Raw genomic sequence first — 23,975 nt, 5'->3', positions numbered from 1 at the left:
TGTCAACTTGTGCCTTTTTTAAGTTAAATTAATCCATCTAAATTAATATTGGAGATAATCGAATCTGAGACCTCGAGCATGAGCACACTTCAAAATCCTAACTCAACATCACTAGACTAGGGATCTAGTGATGGCAAAGCGGACCAACCAACTTAAACCCGCAAAAAGCAGGAAGAAACGGGTTGAATCAATTTAGGTGGCCGAGTTCAAAATTTCATCCCCCGCTTTATGGCGGGTTGACGGGCCGTCAAAGAAAAAACGTGATTTTTAATGCAATTTTTAACAGTTTTATTGTTATGAAAAAATATGTTGTGGTTATTTATAAAATAAAATTGGGAGCAAATCAATTTGTGCTAAAACACAAGCTTACGAGACAAAATTGGATTATAATGAGTTATTTGGTCACTTCATTTTAAATTATGTCTAACTCGTCGATAAAATAAAAAATTAAAAAATTTCAAGTTGACGAGTTGGTGGGTTGGCCCGCCCCGTCCCTATCCCATCCCATCCCATTTTTTCAACGAATTAAGCAAGACGAGCCTATTAGAAGTGGTGAGTTCAAAACTCCAGCTTAGCTCTCCAAAAAAAGCAAGCTAAATGAGCCGGCCCGATAATTAGGTTTGTTTTGCCACCTTTACTCCAAGCCAATCCAAGTTGGTTAATTAACTTATGCCCTTAAGGCGCATGTTAAAGAACTTATTATAAATATATACATTTTTTTAAGAATCGAAACATACATTTTTAAAGTTGTATATTCATCTTTTTAAAAGTCAAAATATTATATTTTTTAATATAAATTAAAGTTACTCTCGTTGAGTTTTTAACATGTGCGTTGGGTTGCAAAAGGACATCTTAATGAGTGGCTTCTAGCAAAACTTATATATATATATATATATATATATATATATATATATATATATATATATATATATATATATATATTAATTGAACAAAATCCTTATTTTTTTTTCTTTAGGTGCGTTTAACATTTAGGCCATCTCCAACAAGGGATCTCTCTCCTTTTTAAGACCAGATATTTATTAAGTAATTTCATCGAGTAAAAGTTATTGAATTAATAGGAACAAAGTCTCAATGTAGATGTTAAATTTTTAGTGAGATGATTTTTTTATTTTTAATATTTTATTTTTGAAATGCAATGATATAGAGTCATTGGTAGATAATTAATGTGTTCCGTGTTTAGCTGGAGGGATTGACTGCTTATTAGATATTATTATTAAAAAATTATAAATGAGTGATGCAGACATATAAAATTATTCTAAGTATCTAAAAATGATTGTTTCCATTTTGATTTTATTATACAATGAGAAATGGTAACTAGTGTTTGGGGCCGTGATTAAGAAAACCAATATGGTATATAGTACAATAAAAATTGTATAACCTTTCATTTGGTCTTTGTAATTAGGTTTTGTTAAAGAGTGCTGTCGGGGCACTCATGAAGGATTTTAAAAGAAAAAAATTATTTTACATAAAAGTTAAATATTTTGATTTCTAATACATTGATTATACATATTTTTATAAAAAATTATCATTTAAAGGTATTAAAGAGTACCTCGGAGGCATTTGTTAATATTTTGCTTGTGATTATAAAAGATTAAATTGTACTTGTATAATAAATACTAATAAAATAAGAATTGATCTAAGAAAAAAGAATAGAGTGAGTGAGGTGAGGGAGATAGAGAGAAGGATTGATTCCGTGCCCTATGAAATGAACCTATCTTCCCCAATATATTCATCATCATCAGCATAGTAGTAGTAGGTAACTTGTTTTCTCCTCCTCGATTTGATCGTTCCTAGCTCACTATTTATTACTACCTCTCTCCAAAACAAAAGAAAAGAAAAGAAAAAAAAACTTGCTTGTTCTCTTGTCTCTCACTCCACTGCTTTTGTATGGCAGGGGTATCAGTGGCAGTGCAGAAAAAGGAAGGTAGAGTTTTCATTGGGAAGGTAAAACCTTTTTTTGGCACCAATGCTTCACACTAACCCTTCTTCTGTAACTCAACCTTCATCTCTCTCTCTACATATCCCGCGTGCACTCTACTGCTTTCTCACTCCTTCATAAAAAACCTTGTATTATCCACTAGCTAGAGAGACAAAGAGAGATTCATTTCTTCATTAAATGCTGAAAATGTGTGGAAAGAGAGATTAACACTCATTTTCCAAAGGAAATCTGTGCAGGCTTTTGCCAGTAGTAGAATCCAAAAAACCTCTTCACTACTTCTTCATGTAACTGACTGTAACTATACAACATAGCCACCACAAAACACTATCACTATTTATGTTTTTCTGTAAAAAAGCCTGTTACTTTTTTACCATAAAACCCGGGCGGGTGACCCTTGTGTGAAACAAAAACATCTTCAATATTAATATCATTCAAGTGAGAGAAAGAAAAATCTGACCTAGAAGGCAAAAAGGGTAATAAAAAGGAAGTGTTATTGTGGCTAAGTGAGTGAGTGAGTGAGTATTAATTCAATGGAGGGTAGTTCTAATGGAAGTTGTTCTTATGTGATGGGTGCTTTTGGAGAAAACAGTGGTGGGCTATGTCCTCCAATGATGATGATGCCTTTAGTCACTTCATCTCATCATAATGCTCATCATCCAATAAATTCCAATAACAACAATACTAATGCAAACAACACAACCGGTCTTTTCCTTCCTATCCCTAATTCCACTAACAATAATAACAATCACTACACCAACTGTAATAACAACACCTCTTCTATCATGCTTCAAAATAACCATCAAAACACTCCTGGTTTAGGTTACTATTTCATGGACAACATCAACAACCATGGAAGCTCTTCTTCCTCTTCTTCTTCTGTCAAATCCAAGATCATGGCTCATCCTCACTATCACCGTCTCTTGGAAGCCTACATCAACTGTCAAAAGGTCAGAAAAAAAAAGAAGATAATTATTTTGAAAACGATGTGTGTGTAATTAATTTCTTTGTACTTTTTTTGTTTGACAAGTTTGGATCTGATGAGCTGTGTTGTATAATTGTACTTTGAAACTGTGGCCTTTTGTTTTCATTTCCATTTATTACTAATATTGACAAACTATCATGTATATTATTGTAAGTCAAAACCCTTTTAAGCATATGTGATAAAGACACTTCATCTCATGACTATTTTTTTCATAAATTTTTTACTTCATGAAAATTATTGTGTTTTTAGGTTGGAGCACCAAGTGAAGTGGTGGCAAGGTTAGAAGAAGCATGTGCAACTGCAGTGAGAATGGGTGGAGATGCAGTTGGATCAGGTTGTTTAGGTGAAGATCCAGCTCTAGATCAGTTCATGGAAGCTTACTGTGAGATGCTTATCAAGTATGAGCAAGAACTTTCCAAACCCTTAAAGGAAGCTATGCTTTTTCTTCAAAGGATTGAAGTCCAGTTCAAAAATCTTACAGTTTCTTCATCTTCAGATAATATTGGTGATAATAACCTCTCTCTCTCTCTCTCTCCAGAAAATACTATTCAGATTTTAAATCATAATCTTGATTGCTTGATATTTGTTGTTGTTTACATATGCATCCATGCATGCCTGTGTTTGGAAGAGTTTGTTAATTTTGTTAGTATGTAAAAGTGTTTGATTATTATTAATTAATTAATTAAATTGAAGTTTATGACAAGATCTACTTTTTTTTTTCTAGCTTTTCTTATAAAAAAAATTCTTAATTAGTCTTTTTCAATAGTATTTTATATTGCTAGCTTGTACTCTTTTTAATCTTCTTTGCCTAAATAAGTGAGTTCCTAATACTTGCTACCAAAGGTGCCCTTAACTCATGCGTTTTTTGTCTAAAAATAAAGGTAGATGGTGATGTATAGTAGTACATATATATTTCATTGGTGTTGGTGCATTGAAGGAACTTAACTATATAGGTATCTTGTTAAATTCGTCTTTTCTTGTGTGTGTGCTTGATAGTATTGTTTTTATGGGAACTATAAGACTTGCATCATCACACATATAGCTTTTTCTTAAAATTTCCCTTTTGATGAGGTCACAGAAACTCTCAGATTTCACTGGCTTTTGTAGTGTTCTTAATATATTAACATTATTAAAGAATCTACTTTGTAATGAATCCAAAAATTGGAGGACTTCGGAACAGGAAGATTGGTGGGTGAATTTAGGTTTTGTAAATAATAACCAATGAATTAGGGTTTCTTCTGCACTTGTTCCCAGAAGTGGTAATTGCGAGGTATATACTCACAAGTTTCTTTCCTAATTGGAGTGCAAAATGCAGATAGTAGAGTAGCTCCAAAGAGCTGAAGTACTTTCCTGGGGACAAGTGCAAAGTGGATTTTAGATTTATGATATGGATCAATTAACATGGAAAAAAATCTTGCAAAGTTGATTGGATTTGATTAATGACCTAAAAAAGAGATTAAGCTATGATGTGTTAGTAGGTCCTTAAGAATAATGATGAATTTGATTGATTTGTTCTCTTGCTTCTTTTTCTCATTTGTCTCATCAAGGTTCCGTGTAAACACTACTCCCTATAGATGGAATATTTTATTAATTTGTATTATTTCATATAGCTAGTGTGATTATATGTGTTGTCATCATTATGTATATTTTTGTGTCTGCAGGTATAGATGCATATTATAATGCTTGTTAAAATTATGTTTGTTTTTTGATATTATATTTGATAAAAAACTTGGTTACTTGTCTTTAACTAAAAATGGATATACATTGTCCTACATGCATTTTTCTATGTTGGTGCTTAAGAAAAAACTGTGGAATCTATGTTGAATGAAGACTACAATTGAATTTGAGTCAAACTTTGCTGCTATAGAGTTAATGACTATGATGAAAATAAGTAGAACCTTATCACATAATGCACTGGATATAAACATGACCAAGCTTTTAGTGTGATAATTGATTTCTGGCTTCCAACTATGTATGGGCCAAAAGAAGTATATAGTAGTAACTTTCCACATATTGATCCAAAGTTTTCAATTCAATGTTTCTGATCTTTATGTTCATGTTCCCCTCTATTTTTGTAGTATATCATCGTATGCTGGTTTTTCAATTATTGAAGTCTCCTTGTAGTAATGTACTGTCTTACCCTTCAAAACATAATTTCCTAAAGGGTTAAATATGTTTTTAGTCCCTATAAAATTGCAAGCTTTCAAGTTTAGTCTACAAAAATTTTATTCACTTTTAGTCCCTATTTGCATTTTATAGGAGCTATTTTGGATGACTAAAAATGTCCATTTTTTGTAAAAAGTTTTTAAAATAGGGACTATTCTTACGAATTACAATATTATGGACTAAAATTACCATTAAAATTTTATAGGACTAAACTTGAAAATTTGTGATTTTGTAGGGACTGAAAACATACTTAACATTGTACATGTTTTTGCTTATGCTTTTGATGTTTTAATTTTGTTAAACTCTCCTACATAGAAATTTGTGATTATGTTTGAAGTATTATAATATATTGTACCATTTTTATCCCTACGATAATAGGTTTCCCCCAGTTTTAATTTCTGCATCTAGGTTTGACTAGGGTCTCTGTGTATATGGATTATGTTGCCCTTCATAAGTTAAGTATTTTGGTGAAGTATACCTTCACGAGGAATAAACTTTATCCTCTTTAACTTTGTCTTGTTTGAAGGAAAAGGAGTGTCCATTATCTCAGGGTTTAGATGCATGGAGCCTTTGAAAATAATGGATGTGTAGATAATGTGCCTTCACGGCTCTTTATCCTATGCACCTAGTAGTTCAAATGTTAACCTTCAATGTGGTGAATCAATGATTTCCAATGATTGAAGATTGTACTTTTATCCTTTATTTAATTAAACATTCACCCTTGTGATATCAAAATTTGTCCTAAACAATAGTAATGTAGTAGCTTAGCTTGGCATTTAAATCCAACATATATGCTAGTTTCAGTAAGTTGAAATAGTATTGTGGTTTAAAAAGTTAAGCTACTACATTCATTAACCTGATTGGTTTACTTTTGGGGTCTTGCTAACCAGTGCCCTAAGGGCATTGGTTAAGGAATCTACTAATAGAAACTTTGTCTTGGAAATATAAGTTTTTATTTTTGTCTTGGCAATAATCACACTACTTTTTTTATGCAAACTTACAAATTTTAACACCTTAACCATTGCCTCAAAGGCACTCATTAACATTCTCCTTACTTTTATGTAAACAACAAAGAAGAGTTCCAATTAAAAATAGGAGTACAAGGGGTACTCAACCCGAGGACAAGCTAATTACAAGGGGTACCCCAACTTACAATTTGATTCTAGGACCTAAGGATGCAATTCATATGACCTAAACACCACTCATAGAAAAGGCTATTGCCTCCATGAAATACCTCCCAAGTAATAATTTTTTTTGAACAACGAATTTTATTTATAAACCAGATCTCTGCTAAAAACGAACAAAGACCGGTGATTTAGAAAATACAAACTAAACCTCCCAAATAACTGAATGCCAAATTAGTGACATTCCCTCTCTTTTCAACGCGCCCCCCCCCCCCCCCCCCCCCCCAATATATATACAAAAATCCATGGTCCAAATATTCTACTCATTTTGATTTCACTCTACATTGTTAATACATAACTTAATTTTTTTTTTTTTTATATATTTTCCTCTCATGTTTGTTTTCTATATTTATTTTAATGATGACTATAGATTATTTTCTGGTAGCAACTATTATTATTGGCTAAATGCTCAAGTCTCACATTGCTTAGAAATGTCATAACATAGAACTTGGAATCATCACTTTGGAAATCGGTTTGAAGAGTAGGTCTTGGGATGTCAAGTACTATATATTTTGAATACAACCTTTTGTTTTTTCATATATTCAAAATATCCTTCTAGTGGTATAATATTTGTAATCATCATAATTGATTTGATTCATATATATGATCAGCTTGTAGTGAAGGTGGAGATAGGAATGGATCATCTGAAGAAGATCATGTTGATCTATACAACAACATGATAGATCCTCAAGCAGAAGACAGGGAATTAAAGGGTCAGCTTTTGAGAAAATACAGTGGATACTTAGGCAGTCTGAAGCAAGAGTTTATGAAGAAAAGGAAAAAAGGAAAGCTTCCAAAAGAAGCAAGGCAACAATTGCTTGAATGGTGGAGCAGACATTACAAATGGCCTTACCCATCTGTAAGCACCATCTTTAAAAATTTGAATCCTTTTTCTTAATCTCCTGCCACAATATTTCTAATGAAATTTTGATTTCTTTCATTTCAAATGCAATCACCTAGTTACGGATTTTAATAAATTAATCAAAGATAGTGACAACTCATGTTTCGACTTGGTGCATGTTTGGATTCATGAGTGATTTGATAAAATTGCACCGAGACCGTGATTTTTTGTAGCTTCAATGTGTAGCTTTTGCAAAAAGTCACGATGAAACACCATGGTTTTTCAAATTTACAAAGTCACGATGAACCACCATGGTTTTTCAAGTCACGCGAAGCCGAACATGCATTTAGTATTTGAAGACTGATTTTTTAAGGTCAAAATGTTAGTTGTTTGACATTGATTTGATGGTCAATTGGACCCTTCGATTTTGATCCAACAGTCGTTAATGTGGTTAATTGTGTGACTTGACGATTTTGTGACTTCACACATATTCTGAAATCCTATCCATATAAATATGTCCAATTTTTCCGAAACCCTGATTTTTTAATTTTTTTTTAAATCAAAATCTGTATTGATATTTGGACCCTTCGATTTTGATCCAACGGTCATTAATGTGGTCAATTGTGCGACTTGACGATTTTGTGACTTCACACATAATCCGAAACCCTATCCATATAAACATGTCCAATTTTTCTTTTTTTGAAGGTAAGAATTTTACTTTATAATAACTAGCATGAAGACAAATTGATAATAAGTTGTCTCATACAATTCAAATGTACTACTATAATTTATGAATAACAGGAATCACAGAAGCTGGCTCTAGCAGAATCAACAGGTCTTGATCAGAAGCAAATAAACAACTGGTTTATTAATCAAAGGAAACGGCACTGGAAGCCTTCAGAGGACATGCAGTTTGTGGTGATGGATCCAAGTCATCCACACTATTACATGGATAATGTTCTCACCAATTCATATCCCATGGATCTATCTAACACCATGCTCTAGTTATTACCTCAATTCTTGCTTGTGGTCTTAAAAGTCTTCGTGTTAATTAACCCTATTTTACAATGTTAAAAAAACTGCTAATATTATATTTATTATTATATATTAATGTGTGTAGAAATTAATTAAGCATTTTGAATCATCAACAACTAGCAAATAAGCTGCTGGTTATTAGACGGTCCTTTATGAAGGTACTAATATATGATTAAATAAATTTTAAGCTTGTTATGTGCTCTTTTTTTTTTTTTTTGAGCAATTATGTGCTCTTTTCTGATCTTAGATATATTGCATCATCAAATTCAACATCAACTATGCATTCCATAACAAAGGACTATATAAAGGAAAAAAACAACTGGTTTGTTAATCAAAGGATACATTGTTCGTACCTTTAAAAGTATGTTTCTTTGCATTGAGATTTTTTTACCAACAAAGGGTAACTTGGTACATAGTGAAATTACATTGCATGGAAAATAATTTGTTAGTGATTGTGGTCATAATAATGAAACTATTTTCAACACCTCTTTTCTGATTTGTTAAATTCCTTAGATTGGTTCATCGTGGTAAAGGAATGAAGGAATGTATAAGAAAACACTGAATCAGATCAATAAGCTTCAATTCCAACAAGCATCATCAACAATTTGCAAAATGGATAAAAAAAAGTTTAGATTTTTGAATTCAAATTCATTTTACCAACAAGTTCAGATGATCACATATCCGTACAATTACTCCTGTCTTCAACTCTTCTTCTGGAGATAGGAAGGGGAAGAAGGAGAAGCTGACCACAACGTGAAGGTTGAAGAGAAGGTTGAGAATTTAAATGAGATAATCCATTCAGGTTTAAGCATCCTAACCCTAACATATCTGCATGCATATATTATAAGCATAAAATACAAATGATAGAACTCAAAATTCAAAGGTGTATTTATGCAAAGGAATGAGCTAGAAGCTCTTACAATGGTGAAAACAGAAAATCAAAGGGATAAACCAGAGTTCTATGAACTCCTAACGGGAGTATTCTCTCAGTAATTTGCAACGGTGTATTCCATCAGTAATTTGTGACGGATATTTATTACGTTGGTATTTTGTTACAGAAAACTTGGTTAAAAATATCCATATCATGAGAGGTTTAGCGACGGATTTTTATGTTTGCGACCGACTGGAAACCGTCGTGAAAAGTGATGGAATTGATTTCCCACTCACTTTTTCGGACCCCCATTATTACGACGGATTTCTACACCATCGCAAAATCCATCAGAAAGTCGTTTGCTACGGATTTTTGCCTATTTTGCGACGGAATTTAACTGTCGCTAAATCCGAGTTTTCTGGTAGTGTTTATTTATTTTTTCTTTTTTGGATTCGCCACTGACACATTATCCTTTAAATTGCTAGATTTCATTTTGAAAACAATATATTGAAAAAAAAATTGGTATGTTTTTATTAGATGTAGCAATATTCTTTTAACGTTTTCGCATGGTGAAAGATTCAAGTTTTCTGAGACGCATACAATTTGTTTTACTTCATCTACAGTTGAAGGAAACCATTTTTTTTTAGGAGGAGATGTAAACAAAAATGCGAGACGGGTTTTGGTATATATATTTTACATAGATTTTATGTCAACCATCTTATTAATAAGCACAAAACATTTATATAATTTAACATGTGCAATATTTTAGACAAAACCTTTCATAAAAATTGAGCAACCATCATATATGTTAAGTTCACCCCTAAAATTTAAAAAAGCAAATACGAGATTAAATATTTATATATAACATTTATTACTCGGATTGTAATATAATTTTGTTACTATATTTTAAAAATTGAAAAATGTTAACCAGTGTCCGAGGCACTGGTTAAGGTCTTTAAAGGGTAACTTAACATGAAAATATGTGTAATCAATGCATCAGAAATCAAAATATTTAACTTTTTTATAAAATAATTTCTTCTTTTAGAATCTTTAAAGAGTGTCCCGAAAGTACTCGTTAACAAGACCCTCTTAAATTTAGTTTAGATCTTTGCGGAACATGTAGGTAAAAGAACCTTAAACATTGACCAAAATGATATAGTAAATATTATTGGTCTAATAATAGATTCAAACATCTAGATTTGGGTAAATAATTTTTGGAATCACTAAGATTAAATGTTATAATTATTATGATTCCTTTTAAAGAAGCACTTAATTTAGAATCATATACTCCCTCCGTTTCAAAATGAATATTGTTTTAGCAAAAAAAAATTGTTTCAAAATGAATATCGCTTTTAGTTTCCAATACAATAATAACTGTCTTTTCAATTGTACTCTTCAATTAATACATGTTACACTACTTCCAAAGTATTATTTTTCTTTAATGAAAAATAAACCAATAGTTGATTAGGATAATTTGGTAAAATTGTTATGACATTTGACTATTTTATTCCATTCCTTAATATGTGTGCAATTGACTAAAACAACACTCATTTTAAAACGGATGGAGTAAATTTCATGCACAAACTCTTATATACTAGTATTCCATTGGCTTTCATTGTTCCTTGTGTGATAGTACTATTTGCAAAAAAATTATATTGAATGTTCAATTGAAATCAAGTCGTTTTTTAATCGAAAAGAGATATTTAATAGATAAAGAGTATATGAGATAACTCAACTTAGATAAAAAAAAGATACCTGAAAAATTCAAACTAAAAAATAGTAGCTTAAATAAAGACATCACGTCTACTATCTATAAATACAAGTCTAGTAGGTAAAAACACTATCCACAAGTGTACAAACATATCTTCCTAATAAAAAGAGTATATATCCATCGGGACATGCGAATCACCATGAAGTTATTTCCTCGGTGTATATTTAGTACTTTTGGTTTTGGAAGTTTTTTTTTTTTTTTTTTTTTTTTTAAGAAACTAAAATGGAATATATTAATAACAACAGAAACGCCTTTTATGCATAAAGTGTATTTAAAAAACACTCAAAAACAATAAGATGTCTGACAAATATTTACAAGGATTAGCAATGGCTGATACCCAAAAAACACAACGGGTTCGACAGCCACAACTCGCATCCGTACACAAAAGAGGCATTATTCGCCTTTAACCACCAATAAGCGTGGAACTTAACTTTTTCCGAAAGCTCCATAATGGAAGAATGAACATTATTAAAAAAAATTCTATTATTACGTTTTTTCCATATGAGCCACACACAAAGAAGCCACAAAAGCTGAAGAAATGATATACAACTCCTCCTATCACCCAAGTAATTTGTAAACTGAGAGAAGTGGGTGCTTGGGACGTTGTGATCAACACCTGAAAAAACAAGCCAAAATCTGACATGCTGCCAAAAAGAACCAAGCCAAGTAATTTTGGTTTTGGAAGTTGATTTTTGTTTTGATTTTGCAAATATGCAATTTAAATAAAGTGCCGTAGAATCAAGGAGTTCATCGTTACAATGAACAATCCTAGTGTCCTCGTGAGCTTAGGTCAGTTGATAGGAATAATACATAATATATGTAAGATTTAAGGTTCGAACCCCAGACACGACAAAAAAAAAAGAACAATCCCTAGTTCCTAACATTTTATATTGTAATGAATAGTTATTGCCTAAGTATGAGGTAACTCTTAAAAATATCATTTATCCTCTTGCAATAACATGGTGTGCATTAACAACATAACTCCCTATTATCATTGTTTCTTGGTTAGTAAATTTTTACCCTATTACTCATTATATCCCAAAAATCTTTAGAATATTCTCATATTTCAAAATCGTTGTCTAAAACAACTATATATATATATATATATATATATATATATATATATATATCACTAGCTCCTCACACATGACAGGAAAGGAAAACCACAAAGCAACTGAAAAATTTAAGACACAAACAACCGGTTACAATGTACCCAAGTCAAAAAAGATATACATAAAACAAGAGCACACCAGAAGCAACGGTTGCTGGCAGTAACTTCATATCCCAAATAACCAACGAAAAATCAAATTTTTCCCTTATATGATTGCAACCAATAGTAAAGGGTAATTGGTAAAGAGAAAAGTTAGCAATTAACAATCTTTATTTTGGGCAAGATTGCAGCAACAAGAAAAACCATAAAATATATTATTTAGAGTTCAACTCAAAACTAAATCAACTCAAACTAAGCAAGCTCTTTGGGTTATACCAAACTAAGGGAATATAGCAACACCATTGAGGCGGTTGAAGTCCATTAAATAATCTTCTGACCAAGCTGTTATGTTTGGTATCAAAATGTCATCATCATCATCAAAGCTTCCAATGAATCCAGTTTCAGAATAAGGGAGGTTTGAGTCACCAACAACACCCGTAACATTGCTACTTTGTGGCTCATCAAATTCAATAATCATTTTGTTGTGTGAACCCAAGTTTCTAACATTTGAGGATGATCCAACTTCTTCAACAACAGGTAATTGACTCTCTAATAGTTCCATTTCGGGATAAAGGATTTTTGATTGATCAGCGAGAACCTGAGCATTGCTGCTCTCCGGATGATCAATCTGCAACATCACCACATTAGGCGAACCTGACTTTGTGATGTTTGTAGATGATCCAATTTCTTCCGCAGAGTGTAATCCAGTCTTTGGTGACTTGCACTGGGAGGTACCAACAACAACGTTCTTATTAAATGTTGGCTTTGCATGATTGTGCTCTCCTTCATATGTCACAATATAAGTGCTCTCTTGAGTTTTGCATTTTTCAACCTTTCTTCTTGCTGGACAATCTGACCAAGTGCTACATTTGTAATAGCTCCTGCAACATCATTTAAGATAACCAATGTTGAATTTAATTACAATTATATGCACTGACAAGGATCTGAATGCTTACAATCACTGTTTAAAACACGAGGGTGCGAGTGTTTGTTTAAGGTAACAAAATTAATGTTTTTAATGTGAAAGAAAAGAGAAATATGTTAAAGATATAGTTTTGAATATGTGTAAACCTTGGATGTGGTGACCCTTTAATGGGTTTTTGCCCATATTTCCTCCACGCCCACGGGTCTTTTGGAAGCTCATCCTCCCTCATATAGCATACCAGTGCCATTTGGTTATTATGTTTTCTATAAGAAAAGAAAGGTAAAATGATTTTAGTTCAATGAAATTAAGTTACGTCAAATATTTCAATTATTTTGACACAATAAAATTGATTTATAATAAAAATATAAGAAATATTAGAATAAATACTTTACCTTTTTCTCGATCCAAATAGTACAACTGATGGATGGTTGTATGCACGGTCAAAATGAGCGGTTGTGATATCAATGCATGCAACAGGTTTGGGAAGAGACACTTGATTGTTGATGTTTTTTTGAATCTGTTGTTGCCCAGCGAGTATTGGGAAATTATAATTGGTGGGATATTGATTGGTTTCATGAGCACTAGTTTTTGTCATGGTAGTGCTTGCATCAGATCTGATAGGGGTAATGGTGGTCGGGGTGATTATAGTGGTTGTGGTGGCAGTGATAATGGGGGTAATGGTAGGGGGAGTGGTGGGAGTGTGGATAACATGAACACTAGTGTTAATGTTGGTGATGTGGGTGGGGATGGTGGTTGTCAAGGGGGATGGGACAGTGTTGGTGGTGGTATTGATTTTTGGCATACTAGTGATAGCTGGGGTGGGGATGGGATTGAAATTGATCATCAATTTATCTAGATCAATGAAGTCATTTGGTTTAAGTGGGGAAAAAGAGACTGGACTTTTTTCTGGGTTAAAAGTAAAATCATCAGAGCAAAATGGTGTGGCACTTTGAGTGAATGTGATGTTATTGGTAGTGGTTTCGATTTGAGGTGGCGGTGAATTTTCAAAAATGGTGGTAGGAGTAGTAAATGTAGTAGCGTTGCAGCTACGAACAATAGAAAAGAGATCCCTATCATCATTATCCATTGAAGAAGAAACAAATTGGTATTTATATATGTCTAAAAAATAAATCACTACAGAGTCGCAATCACACTTTGTGTGTTTTGGAACCGTTGATGATAACAGGGTTCAACAATTCTATTTGTTCCTAATTGGTGTAAATGGGTAGAGAATGCAAAGATCGAGTGAGATGGTGAAACTATAGGCAAAAATATGGTATTGGTTTTTTGGATGAACCAAAAAATACTAAGACATTAAGAGAGAAGAGCAAGCATCTTGATGATGGAGCGTGAACAAGTTGAAGACTTACTAGCAATTTATATGAAGAAAATGAACATATATTTAATGAAAAAAAGTCAAAATGGGGATTGATATTTCCAATGACAATTGTAACCGTTGAAGTTATTTGTCATCTTATTTATTTTTTCTCACTCATTTATTATTATTATTATTATTATTATTATTATTAGCGTATAAACTGGCACTCTGTGTCCGTCCGTCCCATCGTTTTGCGCTAATGGATATAATTTACGAACAATAGTTTTTATGAAATTTTGATTAAAATTATTTTGATTTTCATTAAAATTATAGGTGGAAATAATAGATATTTTGCACTTTCATATTGTAATAAATTATACTTATCTTTTCAAATGTTACCTACAATATAACAAATATAATATCTTAAAAAAAAAAAAAAACAAATTCTTATCTTTTTTAGTGATACCAACGAAATAGTATTCTTATAATCAAATTTGTTTAAGGGTACAACTGAAAGAAGAAAAAACCATGAGTGAATCACACATGTAGTTAACTATATTGTAGAACTAATTTTAAAATTAAAATTATATTTATATGATCAATACAAAACTTAAGTCTTGCTTGATTTTCACCCAAAATATATAGTTTTTATTACTATCCTAAAAGATTAACGTGGTTGATATTGATTTAAATATTAAACCATACAAGTTATATCAAAAAGTCGAAGTCTCCCTGAGTTTAACTTAATTGATAGAAACAATATATAATATATGTAGAAGTTAGTGTTTGAACTTCAGAAACACCACTTATTCATCTTAAAAAAAATGTAAATTTCTAATCACTAGATTATTTAAAAAAAACGTTGAGGTTCAATCTTGAACCAAAAAGAGTCAAGGTTCGCTTTTTTATATAAAAGTAAATGTTTTTTTTTTAGTCTTTTTTATTTTCATTTTCTTTCCTCATGTTTTCAAGGATTTTTTCACCAACGCTCAAACAAAATTACCAATAGCTACGAACATGTCTTATGAAACATAGATTTTTACAAATTTAGTGGCACGCTCTCCCATTCACAAATGAATACTCCCTCCGTTTTAATTTATAAGCAAAAAAACATTAATTCATACTTATTAAGAAAACTAACACTTAGTGATTTGAGGTATAATTTTTTGTGTTCTTCTTGAAATAAGTTTCATGGAAAGATGTAAAAATAATTCTTATTGATTAAAAATTATGGAGAAAATAAAAAGGAGAACACATTGAATGCAATTTGCATTTAATTTTACATTGAAAAAGATGATTTGTTTGAAATAACATAATAATAGCATAAAAGTTGGTCTTTTTTACTTATATTTTGAGACAAAGAATATGAGAATTTTTTGCTTATATTTTATATCGGATGGAGTATATGAAGTCAATGATAACTTATTGTAGGCTGTCTTTTTTTGGTAGAAATTGTAGGCTGTCATAAATCATGAATTTTGTTGGTCATGCATTTTGTTTGCACTTCTGAATATGCGTTTCTACATTTAAAAGTAAAACACAAATTTAAAGATATTTGGAGTAACTCTTAGTATTAAGTGCATTCTTATCTCTTTGAATTGATTTTTTCATTTTTTTCAAACATTATAGTATTTTATATTGTATTAATCTAGAAGTACCAATTTTATTTTATTTTTTTATTATAAAGAGGGCCGAAGTCCGGAAGAAAAAGAGAACTAAATAGGAATCAAACGGGGGATATAAATCCCTATTACATCAGCTGTGAGTACGTGACTAAATTGAACCGGACAAGACTCAAAAAAGGTAATTTGACCCGTTAGAGAGCATCCAAAATTTGCTAGAGCATCTGCACACTGGTTAGCTTCCCTATAAGAATGCTTCACCACAATCTCCCAATCCAGATTAATTAACCTCTGAATCTCAAAAACCAACCGCTCGGGCTACCATGCCCATTTCCATTAATACAATTAGCAACTACTAAAGAATCCACATTCACTTCGACGGTCCAAAAATCCAAATTTCTAGCGTAATTCAAGCCTTCAAGAACTCCCCATAATTCCGTTATATATGCGCTACACATCCCAATACTTTTAGCGAATCCCCCTAGCCATTCACCATCACAACCTCTAATAACACCGCCACAACCAGCTACACCATTGTTGCTACAAGCCCCATCAGTATTCAATTTAACCCACCCCTCCGCCGGAGGCTTCCAACCAACTAGCACCACACTCTGATGCATCTCCAAGGTCACCTTACTAGCCTGCATGGCAAGGTGATAATCACGAGTACGCTTACGCACAAACTGATACGGATTTGTTGGTCTAACAAAATTCGCTTCATGAACCCCCTTATTCCTCCAATACCATAAACAATGACAAGCCATAGCCCAAAAATCGTTTCAATCAACCTCAAGCATCCACCTTGCCTCTTCCTCATATTAAAAGCTATCCACTGATTAAGACCCCCTATAAAGAATCTATCTCTCATATTAACAGGCACAACATTTAACCACATAGGCATAACAAGTGGGCAACCTCGCAACACATGCAAACTATTTTCGATAATATTTCCACAAAAACCACACATAGCACTCCCAAGTCTCATTCGACTTTTATTATAATTCAAAAGCCAAATAAAATACCTTACTCTTTATGGCACTTTAAGTCTCCACACTTGCCTCCACTTTGAAGCAACATTCTCTTGTGGAGCATTACTTAAGAATGCATACATGGCTGCAACACAAAATCCATTATACGAACCTGTAGCACTAAAACACACTTCATCACATATATTTCCCTTTGGAGGCATAATAGCTATAATTCTTCTTTGCACATTTGTTGGCAGCCAATTATGAAACAAATTCCTTTGAAGTACCAATTTTTATTATTAAAAAATTATTTTACTCACAAAAAAAAGTTTATTTATTATCACCAGCGAAAAGACGAGCACTCACGTTTGAAAATTATGAACGGCGTTTGTATTAAATATGTTTGTAATTACTATTGTTTTTACAATTTTATCCTTTAAGAGAGAGGGTTGATTTATGTTTTCAACATGTTATTTATTGCTGATTGAAGAAAAAGATGTATAATAAATAAGGACATGTATGTAAAGAAATAATTAATGTAGTTGGAAATAGGAAAATAGTCTTATAAAAAGGAACAAAAAAAATTCTCAAAAGGTTCTTATAATTAGAGACGGAGGTAGTATAACATTTTTTGTCCATTCTTTTATGTCATGTGCATCATTCGAAATTTTTAATATTTATGCAGTTATATTTAGTACATTTTAGAAGTATATGTTGGAAAAGTTTATAACTTTTTAACTGAATATGAATTTTTATGTTTACGGTGATTGAAAATTCATATTTAATTAATATTTTGTTACAAAAATCTATTTTTTTATACAAGGATCTTGTAATACTCTAATCATACGTGCTAACAAACACTAAAATTTTTAAATGATACACATGAACAAACTTAAAAATAAGAATCAGATGTCTTATCTAAAATTATTTCAATCACCACTGTTTGATGAACAAATTTAGAGGCACCCAGAATAAAATTTTATAAATTTATAGGTACCAAACCCCTATAATTTATTTTCTGCACTGCAAGAAACAACTTTTTTAATAAAAAATTATTCTCCTCTTCTATTTTGAGTTTTTAAGAGTCTTCATAAGAATAGAGAAAATATATTGCATAAGTAGAGAAAAAAAAGTTTTAGAGTTCGATTCCCGCGTGTGGGCATATATGTATATATCCCCCATTTCTCTCCTTCTAAACTTTAGCCGTTAGTATTTTTCTTTTTCTTATCCATTGAATGAGGTTGATTTGAGGTCAATTTTGACCTAAAATCACCCATATAAATTGTTGATGACGTCAAAGTCATTGATTAAATATGCAATGTTCAAAGCTAATCTTTTAACTTGAATCAAATAAACACCGCACTAAGACAAAAAATCAAAACTTAGCTCAGTTGGTATGGACAATGCATAATGTATGCAAGGTCCGGGGTTCAAACCCCGACCACGACAAAAAAAATAAACACCGCACTAAGAGGAAAAATCAAAACAAACATAATGGGTTAAATTTGACCTTAAATGACGCAGGATGAAAGCAAGGGTTAAAAAGCGCTAAACCTAAAAGATAAACAGACAGGTTGCAAGCGACAAACCTATCAAATAAGGGTTTCGAAATCCACCAGAATTGAGAGTAAATCTCGAATAATTTTATTGAATGAAAAAAGTGCCTCTTAGGCTGCATAACGTTCTGTTTAAATAGCAAAAAAAAAAAAACAAACATGTGGGCCGAAATAAAACAAAACGAAATAATAATAGAAAGTTCTAGAAATTTCTAAAATATTAAAAGGAGGTTTCGGCCTTCAAACGACCTCGAATAACTAAAATAACCCATATATTATGTCAAAGCTATGAGTTTTGCTCGTGAGGTCCGGGGCTTTTCAAAAAGGTATATTCAGGTCAAACGGACACCAGATGCAAAATCTGCACCGTTCTGACTGAACCTTTCTTGCGCGCCACTTCGTCTTTGATTTGTGCTGCTAGCTTGTCTACATCATTAAATCACCCTATTCGGTAGACAAGTAGAAGGAAGATAAGAGAGTTACAATTTTAGTTTTAAATATTAGTTTAAATAATTTAAATATTAAAAGTAATATAAAGAAACAAGAAGATAAAAGTAGAAAACCATATTGAAACAAAATGCAAGATTAATTACAAGTATTCTTGGTGGTAAGTGGTGCCAAACCAAAACAAAAATAATCCTATTTATAGCCAAGACATTACAAATGCATGCAAATATATCATTAGACACCAAGTAGCAATAACACAAGGATTGATCAAGACCCAAATGAAAAACCACAAAATATAAATTAATCCCGATGTTATGGTCACAACCCGTTCACTTCGGGTTACCGTAACAACTTATATAATTAAGAAGTTGATCATTGGTTTCCTCATCATTAGGTGACGGATTTTGATATTCTATGATGTATTTTTTAAAATTATGCTGAGTTATTTTCCTCTACTTGGTCATTGAAAATGGTCTTGAATGCCATGAGTCCCCTAAGTGATGGCTTGGTCAACAAAGCTTGACTCTTCGGAAGATTCTTGTTCATTTTGCAGCATTGCTTTATAAACCTCTCATTTCACCTGATTATTCAACAAGTCTTAATCAGAAGCAAATAAACAACTGGTTTATTAAAATCAAAGAAAACGGCACTGGAAGCCTTCAGAGGACATGCAGTTTGTGGTGATGGATCCAAGTCATCCACACTATTACATGGATAATGTTCTCACCAATTCATATCCCATGGATCTATCTAACACCATGCTCTAGTTATTACCTCAATTCTTGCTTGTGGTCTTAAAAGTCTTGGTGTTAATTAACCCTATTTTACGATGTTAAAAAAACTGCTAATATTATATTTATTATTATATATTAATGTGTGTAGAAATTAATTAAGCATTTTGAATCATCAACAACTAGCAAATAAGCTGCTGATTAAATAAATTTTAAGCTTGCTATGTGATGTTATGTGCTCTTTTCTGATCTTAGATATATTGCATCATCAAATTCAACATCAACTAAGCATTCCATAACAAAGAACTATATAAAGGGAAAAAACAACTGGTTTGTTAATCAAAGGATAGATTGCCAACAAAGGAACGTATTCATTCATTCAATATATGGCTAACATGCATTAGGTCCATGCAGAAATTTAGAAAAAACTTAATTAGGATCTATTTTGGATATGTGTAGATTAGGGTTTTGAGTTTTCACAACAAAAGAAAAGAAAAGGACCATGTTTATCATAAGACTACTTTCCATGTTTACAAGACAAGGGAGAACTCCTCACTCATCATAGAGATGAGCTTCCTAATTTAAGAAAAGAGCAAATTACAATATAGTATGATTCTATGGTGTAAAGTGTTAAGTTCATATTGTTTTTTTTTTAGGGAAAGTTCATATTGTTGTAACTGTTTCCTCCCAATCCATTAATGTAAGTTCTTCAGGAAATTTTAAGTTTTCATTATGAGCTTCTTTTTGGTGAATTATCTTAAAAGAGATTTGGGTGTTATATATTAGTGGTTCATAAATGGTCGTCACTGATTGTGACTTGATGGATATTTCTTCGTAATGCCATCAATTCACTTGGTGGAAGAATAGATATAACAGAGTCGTAACGGAGGAAAAGCTTGATACACTTTTTGTTGCACATATATGGTTGGAAATTTATCCGACAACAAAGATATTTAATGCAATGAATTCTTATAAAGCATTCAATTTCTACTAAGTTGCTTTTTCAAGGGGAAATGTATTGGTGTCAAAGATTTAAAAACCATTGGTTAGTAATAGGTGAGAGACATGGCCATGTTCAATGAGATGACTTAAAATGTTAACTGAAATTTTCTATAGAACCATTGTTTGAAAAAAAAATTATAAAATATTACTCTAATAGTTAAAAAAAACAATTTTTGTGAGTAAAAATTTTAAATATACTTTTTAAAAATTAATTTTTGCAGGTAATAGTAATAAATAAACTTATTTTGTGAGTAAAATAATTTTTTAATAATAAAAATTGGTACTTCTAGATTAATAATATAATAAACTACTATAATAATGTTTGAAAAAATCAATTCAATTAGAGATAAGAATGCACTTAATACTAAGAGTGACTACAAATTTCATTAAATTTGTGCTTTAAATGTAGAAACGGATATTCAGAAATGCAAACAAAAGATAGTTTTCTGGCACAAATGGAAAAACATGACCAACAAAATGCATGATTTATTCTTTCAAAAAAAAAATATGCATGATTTATGACAGCCTAAAATAGGTTTTTTTTTGACAGGAAACCTACTATAAGTTATCATTGACTCATATATCCGTTTTTGTAAATTTGTCAAAAATCTATGTTTCTTAAAACGTACACCCTCCGATTACTATTATAAGCAAAAAATTACTTTTTAGATTCATTAAAAAAATGATATATATGGTCTATACTAATGTCTACATACATAATGAGAAACTATAAAAAGTGTCACAGAGACTAAAAAGTGTGATTTTATTTTATTTTATTTTACTTAATTAACCATAATAATAATAATAATAATAAGGGTTAATTAAGTAAAGGGTCCCTATAAATATTCAGAATTTTATTTTTATTCCTTACAAAATAAAATCATACTTTTTAGTCCCTCTGCATTTTCCTTTAGCATTTTAGGGACCGAAAACGTTGATGGAAATTTTTTTGTAGGGACTAAAAATGCTGATGCTATTTTTTACAAGGACTAAAAATGTTGACGGAATATTTTACAGGGACTAAAAAGTGTGATTTCATTTTATAGGGACTAAAAATGAAAGTTTGAATATTTGTAGGGACCATTTACTTAATTAACTCTAATAATAATAATAACAACAACAACAACAACAAAATGAGTGAGAAAAAATAAATAAGATGACAAATAACTTCAGCGGTTACAATTGTCATTGGAAATATCAATCCCCATTTTGACTTTCTTCACTAAAAATATGTTCATTTTCTTCATATAAATTGCCCGTAAGTCTTCAACTTGTTCATGCTCCATCATCGAGATGCTTGCTCTTCTCTCTTAATGTCTTAGTATTTTTTGGTTCAACCAAAAAGCCAGTACCATTTGTTTGCCTCTAGTTTCACCATCTCACTCGATCTTTGCACTCTCTACCCATTTACTCCAATTAGGAACAAATAGAATTCCTTAACAGTCTTATCTTCAATTGTTCCAAAACACGTGATTGCAACTCTGTAGTGATTTATTTTTTAGACATATCTAAATACCAATTTCTTTCTTCTTTAATGGATAATGATGATTGTGATCTCTTTTCTATTGTTTGTAGCTGCAACGCTACCACATTTACTACTTCTACCACCATTTTTAAAAATCCAACGCCACCTCAAATTGAAACCACTACCAATAACATCATATTCCCTCAAAGTGCCACACCATTTTGCTTTGATGATTTTGCTTTTAACCAAGAAAATAGTTCATTCTCTTTTGCACCACTTAAACCAAATGACTTCATAGATCTAGATAAATTGATGATCAATTCCATTCCCACCCCAGCAACCACTAGTATGCAAAAAATCAATACCACTACCACATCTTCCCCCACCACCACCACCAACATTATCCCATCCCCCTTGACCACCACCATCCCCACCCACATCACCAACATTAACACTTGTGTTCATGTTATCCACACTCCCACCATCACTACACCCACCACTCCCTCTACCATTACCCCCATTATCACTGCCACCACAACCACTATAATCACCCCGACCACCACTACTCCTATCATATATGCTGCGAGCACTACCATGACAAACACTGGTGTTCATGAAACCAATCAATATCCCACCAATTATAATTTTCCAATACTCGCTGGACAACAACAGATTCAACAAAACATCAACAATCAAGCATCTGTTCTCAAACTTGTTGCATGCATTGATATCACAACCGCTCATTTTGATCGTGCATACAATCATCCATCAGTTACATTATGCGGATCGAGAAAAAGGTAAAATAGTTATTCTATTATTTCATATATTTTAATTATTAATCAATTTTATTGTGTCAAAATAATTGAAATATTTGACGTAACTTAATTTCAGTGAACTAAAATCTTTTACCTTTCTTTTCTTATAGAAAACATCTTAACCAAATGTCATTGGTGTGCTATATGAGGGAGGATGAGCTTCCAAAAGACCCGTGGGCTTGGAGAAAATATGGGCAAAAACCCATTAAAGGGTCTCCACATCCAAGGTTTACACACATTCAAGACACCATCTTTAACATATTTCTATTTTCTTTCACATTAAAAACAATAATTTTGTTACCTAACACAAACACTCGCACCCTCATGTTTTAAACAGTGATTGTAAGCATTCGGATCCTTGTCAGTGCATATAATTGTAATTAAATTCAACATATGTTATCTTAATCATGGTTGCGCTTGTATTTTTCAATTTTGAAAACATAAAAAATTGATGTATATTTAGTCCATAAATGATGTTGAAAGAAATCAATAAATGATGTTGCAGGAGCTATTACAAATGTAGCACTTGGTCAGATTGTCCAGCAAGAAGAAAGGTTGAAAAATGCAAAACTCAAGAGAACACCTATATTGTGACATATGAAGGAGAGCACAATCATGCAAAGCCAACATCTAATAAGAATGTTGTTGTTGGTACCTCCCAACGCAAGTCACCAGAGACTGGATTACACTCTATGGAAGAAGTTGGATCATCTACAAACATCACAAATTCAGGTTCGCCTAATGTGGTGATGTTGCATATTGATCATCCGGAGAGCAGCAATGCCCAGGTTCTCGCTGATCAATCAAAAACCCCTTATCCGGAAGTGGAACTATTAGAGAGTCAATCACTCGTTGTTGAAGATGTTGGATCATCCTCAAATGTTAGAAACTTGGGTTCACATAACAAAATGATTCTGCAATTTGAGGAGCCACAAAGCAGCAATGTTACAGGTGTTGTCGGTGACTCAAACCTCCCTTATTCTGAAACTGGATTCATTGGAAGCTTTGATGATAATGATGACATTTTGATACCAAACATAACAACTTGGTCAGAAGATTACTTAATGGACTTCAACCGCCTCAATGGTGTTGCTATATTCCCTTAG

General features: G+C 32.0%; 3 protein-coding genes across 4 annotated transcripts; 2 read left to right on the top strand and 1 right to left on the bottom strand.

The window, feature by feature from the left end:
- The first annotated feature begins 1,658 nt into the window (after nt 1-1,658).
- On the top strand, nt 1,659-8,355 carry LOC25486232 (homeobox protein SBH1). 2 transcript variants are annotated; one of them, XM_039830345.1, is made up of 5 exons: nt 1,659-1,777; nt 1,916-2,907; nt 3,192-3,447; nt 6,904-7,151; nt 7,935-8,138. In XM_039830345.1, the coding sequence occupies exons 2-5, from the start codon at nt 2,491-2,493 to the stop codon at nt 8,136-8,138; spliced, it is 1,125 nt and encodes a 374-aa protein (XP_039686279.1). In that variant the 5' UTR covers nt 1,659-1,777; nt 1,916-2,490. The 2 variants fall into 2 exon arrangements, with proteins under 2 accessions (XP_039686279.1, XP_013462900.1); XM_013607446.3 differs by having other exon boundaries at nt 1,680-2,907; nt 7,935-8,355.
- Nucleotides 8,356-12,171: 3,816 nt separating this feature from the next.
- On the bottom strand, nt 12,172-14,057 carry LOC25486231 (probable WRKY transcription factor 10). The gene is made up of 3 exons (XM_024776895.2): nt 13,338-14,057; nt 13,092-13,208; nt 12,172-12,901 (listed from the first exon to the last, which is right to left on the bottom strand). Exons 1-3 carry the CDS (start codon nt 14,030-14,032, stop codon nt 12,301-12,303), a joined length of 1,413 nt encoding a protein of 470 aa, XP_024632663.2. The 5' UTR covers nt 14,033-14,057; the 3' UTR covers nt 12,172-12,300.
- An 8,938-nt stretch (nt 14,058-22,995) lies between these two features.
- Nucleotides 22,996-23,975, top strand: LOC25486229 (probable WRKY transcription factor 35). The gene is made up of 2 exons (XM_013607443.2): nt 22,996-23,096; nt 23,375-23,975. Exons 1-2 carry the CDS (start codon nt 22,996-22,998, stop codon nt 23,973-23,975), a joined length of 702 nt encoding a protein of 233 aa, XP_013462897.2.

Source organism: Medicago truncatula, chromosome 2 (assembly GCF_003473485.1).
Source record: "Medicago truncatula cultivar Jemalong A17 chromosome 2, MtrunA17r5.0-ANR, whole genome shotgun sequence".
Taxonomy (NCBI): domain Eukaryota; kingdom Viridiplantae; phylum Streptophyta; class Magnoliopsida; order Fabales; family Fabaceae; genus Medicago; species Medicago truncatula.
The sequence above is the reverse complement of the archived record's forward strand: the minus strand, read 5'-3'. Positions and strand labels throughout refer to the sequence as shown.